This window comes from Fulmarus glacialis, unplaced genomic scaffold, assembly GCF_000690835.1.
Source record: "Fulmarus glacialis isolate BGI_N327 unplaced genomic scaffold, ASM69083v1 scaffold456, whole genome shotgun sequence".
In the NCBI taxonomy this organism is placed as follows: Eukaryota; Metazoa; Chordata; class Aves; order Procellariiformes; family Procellariidae; genus Fulmarus; species Fulmarus glacialis.
The window spans coordinates 59710-74167 of NW_009216012.1; the positions used below are offsets into that span (position 1 = coordinate 59710).

At 38.2% G+C, this 14458-nt stretch overlaps 1 protein-coding gene across 1 annotated transcript in view; it reads right to left on the minus strand.

The window, feature by feature from the left end:
- NSUN3 (NOP2/Sun domain family, member 3) overlaps positions 1-13389 on the minus strand; it is a gene marked incomplete at its 5' end in the record, with an annotated part of 18154 nt that extends 4765 nt beyond the window's left edge. Inside the window, 4 exons of the mRNA XM_009579114.1 lie at positions 8889-9010; positions 9545-9699; positions 11336-11679; positions 13280-13389. Of these exons, the coding sequence (XP_009577409.1) occupies positions 8889-9010; positions 9545-9699; positions 11336-11679; positions 13280-13389 (731 nt within the window). The remainder of the gene's footprint in view (positions 1-8888; positions 9011-9544; positions 9700-11335; positions 11680-13279) is intronic.
- Positions 13390-14458: the final 1069 nt, after the last annotated feature.

Here is a 14458-nt window from a genome sequence, read left to right on the forward strand (position 1 = left end):
ACAACCCCTTAGTACTTGCAATCAAGACCCTAAAGAAGAAGCACCACTGTCGGCAGCTGACATGTGTAACTCAAGTTTCTATGTTGCATGCTATCATATTACACCACTGCACAAGTGTGAGGTTATTGTTTTAGCTTTGTCCTGGTTTCGGCTGGGATAGGGTTAAATTTCTTCCTAGTGCTGTGTTTTGGATTTAGTATGAGGAGAATGTTGATAACACACTGATGTTTTCAGTTGTTGCTAAGTACCCTCCTAGTCCAAGGTCAGCTCCCATGCCTACTGACTGAGCTAGGTACACAAGATGGGAGGGAACATAATCAGGACAGCCAGCCCAGCTGGCCAGCGGGGTATTCCATACCATGTGACGTCATGCTCAGTATATGAATGGTAGGTGTGATCCAGGAAGTAGTGACCGCTACTTGGTTATCGGTCAGCACGGGTGGTGAGCAATTGCATTGTGCATCGCTCATTTTGTATATTCTATCATTATCATTATTATTTTTCCTTTTCTGTTCTATTAAACTGTCTTTATCTCAACCCACGAATTTTTCTCACTCTTACCCTTCCGATTCTCTCCCCAACCCACTGGGGTGGGGGGAGTGAGCGAGCGGCTGGGTGGTTTTTGGCGTGGTTTTTGGCTGCTTGCCAGATTAAACCACGACAAGCTTATTTAGTAAGATAGTGAAGGCATAGCAGAAAAGACTAAGATTGGTGAAATGCACAACAATCCATTAACATGCTCTATTTACCATGTAAGGCCTGTATACAAGTTCTCCAAGGTTAGTTCTTCTAGAAGACGACATAAAACAATAGGCAAAAGAAGTAATTACATTAAAGAACTGCAGGTACTATTGCACATTTGTTACAAGACGAGATACATGCTAAACTGAAGAAAAAAAAAGTCAGCTCTTTTCTGGGGTTCTGAACACAACTTTAGTACATATCAGCATATCACAATTTAGGAGACTTTAGTGATATCAAATAGTCCAAAATTTTAATGGTATCTTCAAATCATCAATAGCTAGGAATTACAATAGCTGGAAAACTGCAGGATAGAGTGGCACATCTGGCACACCATTCTGAAGAAACTTGCCTGATGCTTCTCCACACTTGCTTTAAACTACTGACATTATCACTTTATAGCCGCCAAATCCACACTTAAATCTTTCCAGCACATAAGCGCAAGACAAATCTGTAATCTAAATGAAAGGGTGGTTGATGTCCATCCCATTCAGGAAGTACACTAAAACAATTTAACACATGTAGATAGCTCCCCTCCTCATTTTAAATGAGTTTTTTTTTTTAAAAAAAAAGTATTAGCAATACTTTAGATTTAGATTTTAGATTTACTTTTAGATTTTAGGGTGTGTCTTTGGATACAGGTTCAATGGCACGTCAGAGGTACAGAAAATGCATTAGAGTAATCTATCCTAACCCCTTGTATTACAGGAGTACTGGATAAGATTTTTAAAAGAGAGATATTATTTTAAAGTAGTTTTATTTAGTTTATTTCTCAAGATTTCTTTAAAGCTAACAATGGAGAAGATGCTAAGAATAAATTAGGGAAAACAGAGCAGTATTATTATTTGATACCTCAGGCAAAAAAGACCACTCTAGAGCCATGTGACAGCTCTAAAAAAACCTACCCTCTTACACACAACTAAAACGTAGTTAGCCAGAACCCAAAAAGAGGAGTTTTCACACTTACAGAAAATTAAACATGATAGGCTGACATTTTGTTCATTCTAAAAATCTTGGTATCTCAAACATCCTTTTAAAAATAGCCAGACGATAAATATATATTTCATACTATAGGTAGCACCTGCATGTCCAGCCTACTCCTTCTGTGCTTGGATTTACGTTGCGTACCATTGGAAGGGTCAGCATTAATTATGTTAATCATTCAACCATTTTCAGTATTAAAGTAAAAAGATTACATATGTTTTAGGGCAATTTTAAAATAATACAACACTTCAACAGTGCCATCTTTTGGCAACTGGGATGTATTTCTGCTCAATATGCAAGATAATGTCTGATCAGAATAAAAACTGCCAACCCTTTTATAAGCTATTCAAGAAACAAAGCATCTCAAGATGCATTTGCTCTTATCCTCAATCCTGTTCTTTTTATTGACTAAAGATAACACACATTTCTTCTTCCTCTTGCAAGAGTCCAGATACATTGTGGGAATATGGTCTGCATGTTAAAGGTTTTGCTTTTTTTTTCCCTCCAAACCAAGTCAAAACAATGAGTAAATTCCTCCTGTGTCAAAATACCAATTTTTTAATACTTTGTGATGGGCAGTGATAGAGGCGCACAGGAGACAGAGTATTCTCTCCATATTCCAAGCATGTACTCCCTCTGCTCCTCTCCAAGTAAGCTTTGCTATTATGGAGAGACATTGCAGTTCAGAATAACACGGTAGCAACAGGAGAAACATGAAGTGAACCAATTTTTTTCAGCATTAGATTGAACTATAAATAAAAGCAGACACAGCCACCAATAAAAACCCCAAAACCAAACACCACAAACCCAAAAAACCCACCCTGTTCTGCTCTAGCCAAAATTTGCCCCAAAAATTCTGATAAATAACATTTCTACAGCAAATGATCTTAAACTCCTCTAAAGCAAAGACTGAACCTTCAGTTCAACGTTACTGAGCTTTCTCCTCTAATGCGTGGTGAGTTCTGAAACACTCATCCTGTTAACACAGGGCTATGAGATATCCTTTGCAATACCAGAACTGCAGTGCTCTTGTAATGGTAGCAGATTAGTTTATTTCCCATTCTCAGATTTAAGAAGTGCCAACGCAATGTTCAAGAACTTTGCTTCCACTCTCAACATTGCAGCTGCCTTGCACACTCACATGCTGGGCTTCCGCATGCTCAGTATCACTAGCAAGGCTGTTTCTAGCTGGCTAGCCTCCAGCAGCCAGAGGTAGTCCACCTCTCCTGCTGAGGCAAACCTTCAATCCTTCCGTTGTTTTAGTCATCCCAGAATTACCTTCTTACCTTATATGCTCTCAGAGGTCCATCCCTCCTCCCAACTTAAACTTATTATTTACAAGAAAAACATATATAGCCCAAGCAGAACCTTCTCAGCTACAGAAGGGAGAAGAAAAGACTTTTGAAGCCCACTACAGACTTTGCCAACAACTTTAACGTTTTTCATTACAGCTTATGAACCACAAGTATGCATAGAAAGGACTGAAGGTGAAATTAAAGCAAAATTTGTGTCTGAATTTAGATCTGTGATCCCAAAACAGCTACCTAGCTGCTGGGTAGCTTATTTGTTTATTCGTGCATTTATTTATTAATTCAGTAAACTTTGGTTTGCAACATATCATAAAAGACTTGATCCGTAAGTTACTCACAGGGCACTGCCAAAGGCTTAAGGAAGTAGGCAGTACTTAAAATCAGAAACTATTTATTGTAACATCTCTGAGGGAAGACAAAATGGAGCCACGACAATGGCCACAGCACTCACTCTTTGTGAAGAAATTCAAACCACCCATGAGTCTAAAAAACTCAGTAAAATGACTCATACCTCCAGCAATAAAGCCAACAGTGTTTGGGGAATGACACAGCATAAACATGCCACATTTAAGCATACAAAATTAGAACAAAAACCAAAGGCTCCCTGTCCAGTCAGCAGCTATCTAACTGTTTTCATCCAGAGGGACAAGGAAGCACAGAGAGCGAACACAGTTGCGCAGCAAGACACCCCAAACAGAACGCTCATTTGGAGCCTGGGGCCAGCAGTCTATATAAACTATTCAGCTTTTCCAAGATGGAAAATGGTTAAAGAAGGAATCATCCACACAACCCACAGAGGATTTGTTGGTCCAACAGCTGCAATTCTAAAAAATTCCCAGTGGAGCTAGTTGACCAGACGGTTATGGATGAGTGGATTAAATGGTCCGCTACAAAAGAGCAAGAGGAAAAAAGGGAAAGAGCTGAAAACCAGTGTGGAGAAGCAATCTTCAGTGTGGTTTTCCCGCCTTTCCTATGTGCTTTCTATCCCTTCTCCACAGAAAATGGCATCCACTTCACTTCCTCAGCTCACCTCTCCCTCTCCAGTACCGTGGTTCAGAATTCCCTCAGGTCACTCCAGAATGCCCCTGAAATGCACCCAGGGAGCTCCTGTGCAGGAGTCCAGCACGCTCTGACATGGAAATCTGTGGCACAAGATGGCTGCCGTGTTTGTTAAGGGACTCCCTTGTGCTTCTCCTTCCCCCACGACATTCAGCCTTGCCATCCTTTTAATGCCTGACACTAAAACTCAAGCAACTTCTACAATGGTAAATCTTTTTAAGGCTCAAGTCACTGGCTCTCCTTGCCTTTGCAAAGAACATTAAAGGCTGAGATTTTTTTCATCAGTAGCAAATCACAAACAAAACTGAATCACTCTGCCTGGACAGGACAACTAGCTGATTGCGAGTATCTTCCTTTTTACTACATCATTACATGCCCATGTGCTATAAAGGCTTTTGTCTTAATCAAAGCAGAAATGGTAGAGTGGTACCATATGCTAAATATATGATGGTATATTTATAAAAAGCAATTTTTGCCTTCATTCTACAACAACAAAAAACCCCCACAACTAAGAGCACACAATTCCTCTTCTAGGTACATGTGGAAAACTCTACATTTCAGTGAAAACACAGAGGTGACACTGAATGCAGGAGGAGGAGCATCAGGATTTTTCCAGTAAATCACAGTACTTACTATGCACTATGTGAAAAAGACTCTTTTTCAACAAATAAATCTAAGACTATATGTATTCTATAAAACCATGTCACTAATTTTCACATACCAAAGAAAACAGAGCAGCTTGTAACTTAAGGTTTGTTGTATTTGTGTCCTACGTTTTCACCAGAAGTTTTAACATTTATTCTAAGCAAGATATATTTTCAAAGGTCTGAACAGGAGAAAATAAAGCGGGTCCTGTAGCATGTAGATGAGCCTTTAGAGACTTAGATTGCCAATTCTACCCGATGACTTAAGGGAAAATGTCAATCTCATTTTACTTCCCATGTGTGTAGATTGGTAAACCACCATACAAAGTGGCTGCATGTTCAGCAGTCTCTGCTCTGAGACTGAAGCAGCAAGACAAACACAGATCAAAAGCTTTATGAAGCCACTTGGACAACACCTGGTTACTTACATATGACATTAACTAATGGTTTAAGTACCCTTTAATTCAGAAAAATCGGTTCAGAATATTTGGGTTGAGGTTTTTTTATTTTTCCTTCCAAGTAAAAGGACTTGCATAACCCCCCTACCTCCCAAACTATTCAATGAGAAAGGAAAAAAAAAAAAAAAAACCAAAACCCTCAAAGCTTCTGGTAACCTTTTCTTGAAAAAGATCAGCAATTTCAAATACCATGTTATGATTGATATCCAAAGCAAAAAAGTTCTTTGTACAGAAACACTCATTTTATCTCACTACTGCACTCCACTTGCATAGGGTTAGTACGAGGAGATATGTATGTTATACAGAACCAGACACAGTTCCTTAAAAATCATATTTATAAGCAAAATAGGGATTGAAACATTTCATTAACTGGGAAGAATAAAGGGTCTTCTGGATTTCTCAAGGCAAGTTTAATGCTTCATCCTGAGTTCTTAAAAATGAGAATACATACAACTTGAAAGAGATCACCTAGGAAAATGAGCATTTTGAACGGCTTATTTTGCCACCAGTAATCCAAAGCACACTTCAGACTTCTCTGAATTCCCCCAAATCTCTTAACTTTGTGTGTGCATGTCTTAGGTATTCAAAATAATCTCCCTTGTAGCCAACTACTTGGGAGAAAAAGAGTTGAAAAAGGAAGGTCAGCCAATATGTATCTTTTAAAGTTAGTCTGAGCTCCTGTGGACCAGAACTCTATTAAACACCAATTAGAGCTGTTTAATTACTGAGAGATGTTGTCTATAGAAGAGTTACAGTAGTCTGAATGTCTTTGCTGCATTTTCTAAATAGTATCCTGTTGGATTTATTTTCAGCTGAACCCTAACACAGTTTCTTTCAGCTGCAGTAACTGGTCTAGGAATAATTACCACATCCGTAACAGTTTCACCATTAAGTTATTATGCACTCGAGCTTAACCCAAAATTTAATTTCTCTCTGAGAACTGATAACATTGGTAAATTCACTTACGAGAACCACCGCATTTTGTGCTAGCATTCAGTATCAGGAAATGAACATTCCTTCCTTACTTTGCAATTTGTTTTCTGCATGAACACTCCAAATAATAACAAGATTTGCAGTGTGTTCTTGGATTATAGCACTCAGCAGGGGTTGCTTTGGTTTTGGTATTAACAATCATTACAGTCTCAATTTCCTTCAAATCAGTGGTGCCCTCACTGCTTATAAAATTTGCTGTTCAGCATTTATACCACTTATTTACATTTCACATTTTATTCAGACTGGAGTAGGAAGATTGTTGCATCAGTTTCAACACTTCTTCCAGATCTTCATTCTCTGAAGCCTCTATTACTTAATAAATTACACTGTACTGCAAAAAATACTTTTCTTTCCTTCACTCCCTCTCTGATGTCCCCAGCTTCCCCCCTAAGCAGATCTGCTAGGAAAAAAAAAAGAAGAAAAAAAAAAGCACACAAGATGACCTTATACTTAATACTACCACTAAACTAAAATAATGCTTGGTCCTTGGTCCTTGTACTTTAAGCTTCATCTTCAAATCACACAATATTTCTTACACTACTCTCAACAAAGTTTCTGGGATCCAGCTTAATACTTGTTTTTGTTCTACAGATACAGAAACCAAGGTAAGAAACACCCATGAGCATAAAGCACTAGGTAATCTTAATAGGTAAACCAGAGGTACATCTACATGAGCTGACTCATCTAAGATGCAATACAGCTGGATTAATGTAGGTTCAGCCTTCCTGAATATTACTGGAAGTATCAGAGACGGGATTCAAACTCAATTTTTTATTTATAATTATGCACCCTAGCCATAAACCAAAGGCTTGAATAGGGTAGCATTCCACAATTTTAGTTTCACCAAACTTCTAATGCACTTGCATGAATCATTTAGTATTTCCTTTTCCCCTTTCACACAGGATCCGAGATGTCTTTAGTATTGGAAATTCATTCTAAAGTGATCGGATAAAAGGAACAATAAAAATACAGTGGACAGCTATACCATTTACTAAGTATATGTCAAATATTCTACCCAATAATGCTTGTAATCTCTAACTCTTGAACCTAACCATTTATTTCATATGCTCCAAAATCTTTTAAAAGACAAAAAAAATTCCAGTGCACATAACAATAGGTTGGTCAATCTACAGAACTACTCAGACCTATGTTGAGCAATGAAATTGAAATTACCATCCTTTTACTTCAATTTACATATCGAAAGTATTTTGTCCTTACAAATCTAATTCTTATTGTTGTTGCTATAGTAAAGTATACTTTCAACAGAAGCAAAGTTCTCTTCTTAATTTAGGAATAATTCAATTAAACCCGATTTGGGCTGACAGGAATGTCTCCTTTTTTAAAAAAACAAGGTTCCTGCTGTCATGAGTTCTTCACTTCAGGATTACAATCTGGAGTGATTTATGCAAATTCTCAAAATTCCTCTGCATGATATATGCTTTCTTTTGGTAGGGGTTCACAAATTGGATTTTGTGTGTCAAATATTGAAAAGGGAAAACTGAAACAGGTCAGTGTTTTAAATGTGATTGATTTCTTCAAAGGAAATGGGTGACATGATGCATTACTGCAATAACATACTCATATTTCTGTTATAAATCATGGGCTTCTGCTAGGCCTTTTTCAACTGGAAGTCATGCAAAACTATCTTGAACTGCTGCAATGGGAACTTTCCATAAAAACTTTCTTTCTCTTTTTTATAATATGTTATTTTTCCCTCAGTTTGTTTTGACAGATGGACTTCAGGTATGACTGTTACTTTGAAAAAAACCCACTCAAGTCTAGAAGGTATTATTGGGAAGTCACTTTTTTTTTTTGCCCAGCAAGAAAAATTGTAGAGCTTGAAATGCTTCACAAATGCTAGCCAATGGCTGGTATCACTAAAAAGTGTAATACATGACAACCTTGATTTGGATTATTGGGTGGATGTTCTTGAAAAATAAATAAACAATCCTTCCTCCCCCACCAAACCTCACATTCTTTTACTTTTATACCCTATCAATTATGATCAGTAGTCTTTCTGTGCTACAAATAGTCAAATGGGTATTAAATTCAAGCAGCATGTAAGAATGTGCAATAGTGGACTCAATCTCTTCATATAAACAGCACAGAAAACAAATTCTGACGCAGCATTAACTAATGACCTAAGTGACGGTTGGTAACCAGTCCTGACTTACAGCTTGGTTACCAAAAAGACAGTAACAAAGAAACGTAAGGGATAATTCTGTGAAAGAACAACAACAACAAAAGGAGTTTGGGGAAGAACGCCCAGCTTGGCAGGTTTATACCTTACTTTCACAGATAGTTAAAAAAACACTATTAAAAATTATATGTGTGTTTTTGCTTCAGCTGAGGAATATATCTGAAACCATTTTAGCTGTGTCCACCAAAAATATTTTGATATGGTACAAGACTGTTCTGAGTCACCTGAAAATGGACATATATGTGAATAAGCGAGTTAAGAGGACTGTACAGCAGTATGGTACTAGAGGACCTAGGCCTCACTGCTTATATAAATTTCCATATTCACATTAACCTAGATCAACTGTTTATTCTAAACAGCATTGCAACAACTTATTCTTCACATTCTTTTTACATGGTGAAACCTGGTTTTGGTTATTTAAACATGACAAATCTTGCCTCCATGTAATTTTTAATAATTATGAAAAGCTCCTTTAATAGCTTTCCTTTGCACTTCTCACCTTAGCAGCTGGAATTGTAGAAATGGTAACTCCTTCCTTTGTATTAGCCTAAGCGTGGCTTGCTGAATATCAGAAGAGAATAGCCAACTTCTGTCATTTGAGCAAGGAGCATCAACCAGTACCTATACAATAAATAAGAGCAAGTAAGACAATTCACAATAAAGATACTCATTTTCTGAACACTGTGTGCCAAAAATCTACTCAACTTACTTTTGCAAACACTTAGAACACCCTTTTTATTTTCCATTTTAGGGGCAGAAATGATCTAATTACTATTTTGAGACGTTTTTATGAAGTTATCGAGGAGGGCATGGGGGTGGAGGTAAGAAATTACTTCTCCAGAAGTACCCTCTATCTGAATAGCTCTCACTTGTTCCCCCCTTCCTAATTACACATCATGCAAAGAACACAGCTACAAGGTCTTCAGAATTTACTACCAAGGCTAAATGGGCAATATCATCTAACACATGAATAAATGCACAACAGATTTCATAAAGTGATTCCTGAGGCTCTGCAAATCCTGTACAGGACCTTGGTTCCCCTTGATAGGTCAGATATTTTTGTGGGGGCCAGAAAAAAAAAGAAAATTAAAAAGAGAGCAGCATAAGAAGAAGAAGAATGCAGAAATGTCATTTGCTAGTCAGTAGTAACGTTACCTTGTCATATAATTCAGGCTTGAGATCTCCAATCTGCCTACCATCCAGCTTAGAGACCATTATTAAGTTAATCAAAGGATCCGGGATGAAGGATTCTATTGTTTGTTTCAACCATCTTGACCTCAAATCATCATATTCGTTACAGTGAAACTGACCTTAGAAGATTAAAAAAATGAAGTAAACACCCTAAAATAAGTATTTATGTTTTTTCTGTTTTGCTTTTTTACAAATATAAAGTTACACCAATTTCAGAAGTTCTGCTGCTTTGCCATGACTGCCATAAAGTTTATACCTTATGTGCGTATGTTATTGCACATTTTATAACACTGCTGAATTTTTATAAACCCAAGTAAATTTCAACATGCTCCTACAGTGCAATCCATAAATATTTACTAGCAAATACTTACTGTAGCAATAGACTTCCACAGTAAAACAAACTTTAAACATGATCCATATGCAAAGACCAGTGCTAAGTGGGTGCCTTTCTGGGCTCCTTAAGCCATTGTCTAAATGAGGTACATGCCCCTTATTAATTAATTAATTGCCTTTTAAATAAATAAAACATCAGTTTTGTGTATCCTAAGCCGAGCAGTCCAACCCCTTATTTATTTGAAATTTAAGCTAGAAGTGTTTTAACAAAAGCCTTTTGGTTGCACTTACTTTTAACAATGCAGCCAGAGTAGTTACCCCTTCAGAAGAAACACTGCTGTTGCTTGTACCCAGACCAGAAACAGAACATGGTATTTCTTCCTCTTAGTCCTGTTTTCTAATTTAGTAAAATTTCTATTTTCATGTCTCCACAGGTTGTCCTACACCATGTTTGCCACACACAATACGGTACATCTTAGCATTCACTGAGGTGTATTACGAATCAACTTCCTTACATCTTACATCCTCAGCAACAATATGGGATCTTCAGAAGCAGAAATGGGAGAAAAATGGATTTTTTCAAACTTTTTGAAACAGCAGTCCGTATTTAATTTACCTCACCAGCATCACCTCATTCCTCTAGAAGAGGGAGGGAGAACCAGCTGTAATCAACAGGTGCAGGTAGTTATAGTACTGGTCTGTCATAAGGTACCGTGAACATTTTGAGACAATTACTACCCAAGACTACATATAAACTTGGAAAGAGCAATCACAGCTTGCTTTAACTCCCCAGCCTGGAAGACCTGAGCTGCTGCTTGCTGTTGTCTTCTAAACACTGTGATTATCTCAGTGCCCTTCTGCAACACCTAGGTGGATTGAGACACAGAGCTTATTAAATACTGATACAGACCAATTCCTCATCATAAGCTTTCTCTCTCTGCCTAGATCTTGCACATTTAATTTGTTATGCTCTGTTTTACATCAGTACACTTAAATTTACTTATACTATTTGCACAGCACTGGCGAGAGAGGTAGCAGAGGAAAAGAAAAAAGTAAAAAGAAGTAGAAGTATTCTAAGGTTGCAGATTACTTACCTCCCTGTGCAACAAATCTACGTGATTTTAAGTAACTTCTTGGGAGGTAACAATAAGGGAACCAGTGGAGGAAGAAAAACATAGAGCTACTCCACTTTTGTCTGTCAGTCTGCAGTAACCTATATTTAAATAACCACTGCATTTTTTATCCTCTTTTAGATAAACAGACTTTATAAAAATCTTCCTAAAGAGCATGGAACTACTTGGAATATAAATTGTTGTTTGGTTTTTTGCCCCCAATCCAAATCTTGTACAGAACACAGGCACAACTGAAATAGTCCAGGCACAGAGCCAGGTATCAGCTTCTAACAGCACCTCAATACATTACCTGGATAGGCACACTGCAGTACGGCTACTGATTTACCCCCTGGTGCAGCACAGAGATCCAAAACGTCTTCCCCATCTTTCACTTCTAACGCCAGCACTGGCAACAGCGAAGCAGCATTCAGCAGATAATACTCTTTCAGTTTACCAGCCTGGTGCTTTTGTGCAGGGAATCTCCCAGGAGTTCTCCTGATGTAACACTTCAATGATGCTGGAAGATAGGGCAAAGGCCCTTGAAAGGCAGGATGATATCCCTTCACATGCAAGGTGTTCTCCAGTTCAGCAGACTGGCTGAACTTGTTAAGCAGGACGGCGTACTGCCAGCACAATGGGTATGTGAGTACATCTCTAGATGGAAAAAAGGAAAAACTATTTAATAACTCGGCAAACAAAATGAGCTTTCCATAGTGTAAGAAGCCTTTTCGTACATAAGGGTAACAATCTCACCATTGGATGATTCTGGTACAATCAAAAAGGAATCATTTTGATTAGATACGATTAAGAAAAGTATGCAGGAAAATACTTTTAATAGGAAATCAAGCCACCGTTTTCTCTAATTATTGCATTTAAAACACTAACTTCTTCTGAAACATGATGTCCTCTATTTTTCCCAATTCTTTAACAAATGACTGTAGAAGTTATAAATTATGAAGCATAATGCTCTTTCTCACTATAAAGTACTTCCCTAGGGACAAAGAACTGTAGTATTAGTTGAAATATCACAACAAAAAGAATCACATTGGCTTTGCAATGGTTATTCCAGCCAACACTGTAAAATGCAGTTTTTACAAGTGTTCTTTTCTAAATTTCCTTTTATGTTCTGCAAACATTGGGCCAGAAAAACTTAATCCAATAGATATTCCTGGAAGACAATAAAAACAGCAGTGCCTATATGGTAGGAACACACTTGTTCGTATTTCAGTTCACTTTTTCAGACCTTTCTTACATGGATTTCCCCCATTTTCTATTTGAATTTCTTTCAGTATTTTTTCATTTAGCCTCAAAAAATACTCCTCAGGAATATTCACTGCCTAGAAGAGAAATATGCATTGATCCAACCTAAAAGTGTTTTTAAGTTGATTCACTTAAACTAATGCTAGACATCTATGCTTTTTTTTTTTTTTTAAACAATGGAGACACTTTAAACTACTTTTTAATCCAAACAGGTTACTCAGAGGAATCACATGGTTTCTAAGACTCTGATCACATAAGATGCTTTTCCCTTCAAAGTAACATGGCACTGATCATGGGAGCACTCCTCATGCACTTTAGGTCAAAGTCAACTGCTTTTGTTCAAATTCCTGTTGAAAAGTATATAAGCTAAGCAGTGAACTTCTCCAGAAGGGCTCTTCTGCTGGCTTTCCTACGAGTGACAACCACCAGCTAGCAGGGAAGGGAAGATGTCTTCTCTCAATACCACAACCAGTTCTTTAGCAGCTGTGTGATCAAGGCTCATATTAAGTTATAGCCTTTTCTGTACATGTTGTAAACATCCAATTTCTTCTAAGGAAACAAATCAGGGGATGTACTTCTCTCCTAACTTCTTTGTCCCAAGAAGGTGTTCCAAGCCACCCCCCTATCTCTCAAGATAATATAAAGCTGTAGGAAAAAAAACCCCTAACAGCAGCTGTTAAGTATAAAGGGATGCTTTTTGGACCACGTTTTTACAAAACAGTCAACAAACACATAAGATGGCAGTCTCCTTGCAGTGCATATGCATAAAGGAGAACAGAAACTTCATCATGTCCAAAAGAATCATGTCAAGGAAAAAACTGAAAAAATCCAAGTTTCAGTCCTCTGTTATTTAACACTTTTACACTAGGTCTAAACTGAAAACTAACTGAAGCAAGTGTTACAGTCCATGACTCTTTTCAAAGCTATTTTATGAAGCACTTAAGAAATAACAGAACATCTCTTCTCCCTTCCCCATCTCCCCAAAACAACAGACCTGACACTGGTCCATGTATCACCCAGTTCCATTGTGTACTGCTTCTCAAAATGATCCAGAACAACTTGACAAATCTGCTTTTGAAGTTTCCCTTTTGTTTTATTTTCCAGCTTCAGAAAAAGGAGGAAAAACAAAAAGCGGTAAAAACAAACAAACTAAACACTCCCTAGTTCTCACTAGAATTATTAAAAGAACATTTTATCAATTTAAATCAACTTAGTATCAGTGATATTAGGATGCTCAAATATCAAGGTCCCATCACACAAGATCAAGATGTAACAGAAATTTCAGAGAACAAACAAGTTAAGCTAGCCAACTCTCTTCTTCCCTACCTGTGAAGGGGTCATTCAAAGCTTGCTGATAATACACCTCCATACCCACTATGCTAATAAGACAGTGGTCCCTGGGACTCTATGCCAAGAGCAAAATAAGCAAGGCATGATTAGATCCTGCACTATGATCACCTCTGCCAAGATGTACCCATGTGCTTATCTAAAAGAAATTCATTTGAATCATTGTGCAAGTCAGCTGGAGTTGAGCCACAAAGCACTGCAATAACGAATTTATTCCAAGAATAAGGGAAAAAAAAAAAATCGGCTATACTTTTTGGTTCTTTTTTTTTAACCTATGAAAATTTTATGTTTTATTGGGGGGAGGGGAAGAACTGTTGGTTTCTAAGCAAACTTGTACTATTCAGAAGGAAAACCCCAAAGGCAAACACTAAATTTTGCTGGATTTTCCTCCCTAAGGAGATGCAGCAGCCCTCCCCTCCAACCACCCTACTACCCTTCCTCCTGCTGCCCTTTCCTGCCGAACACCGGTCCCCTCTGAACGGAAACACTTAATTAACAGGAGGTAGCACCTGAAGGACCTGCTTACTGTTACTCCCGTTGTCTGTTAATTTCTTCATCAAACACCACAGTGCGTTTGTGGCTCCGGTTTTGGTATCTCCAACCTCAAGCGACTCCTGTACAAGAGGGCCGCACCGCCTCACGAGGGAGCTACGGCTGTCCCGCAGCCAAGCCTAGGCGGGCACGGCACGGAAGGCAACACTGGATACGAGGAGCTGTCAGCACAGAGTGCGGCAAAGATACACACCCTTGCTCACAGGGGGGACAAGGGGACCATAGACGGGGCTTAACCGCTGCGGAGCGGGACCCCGACACTGGTGACGAGACG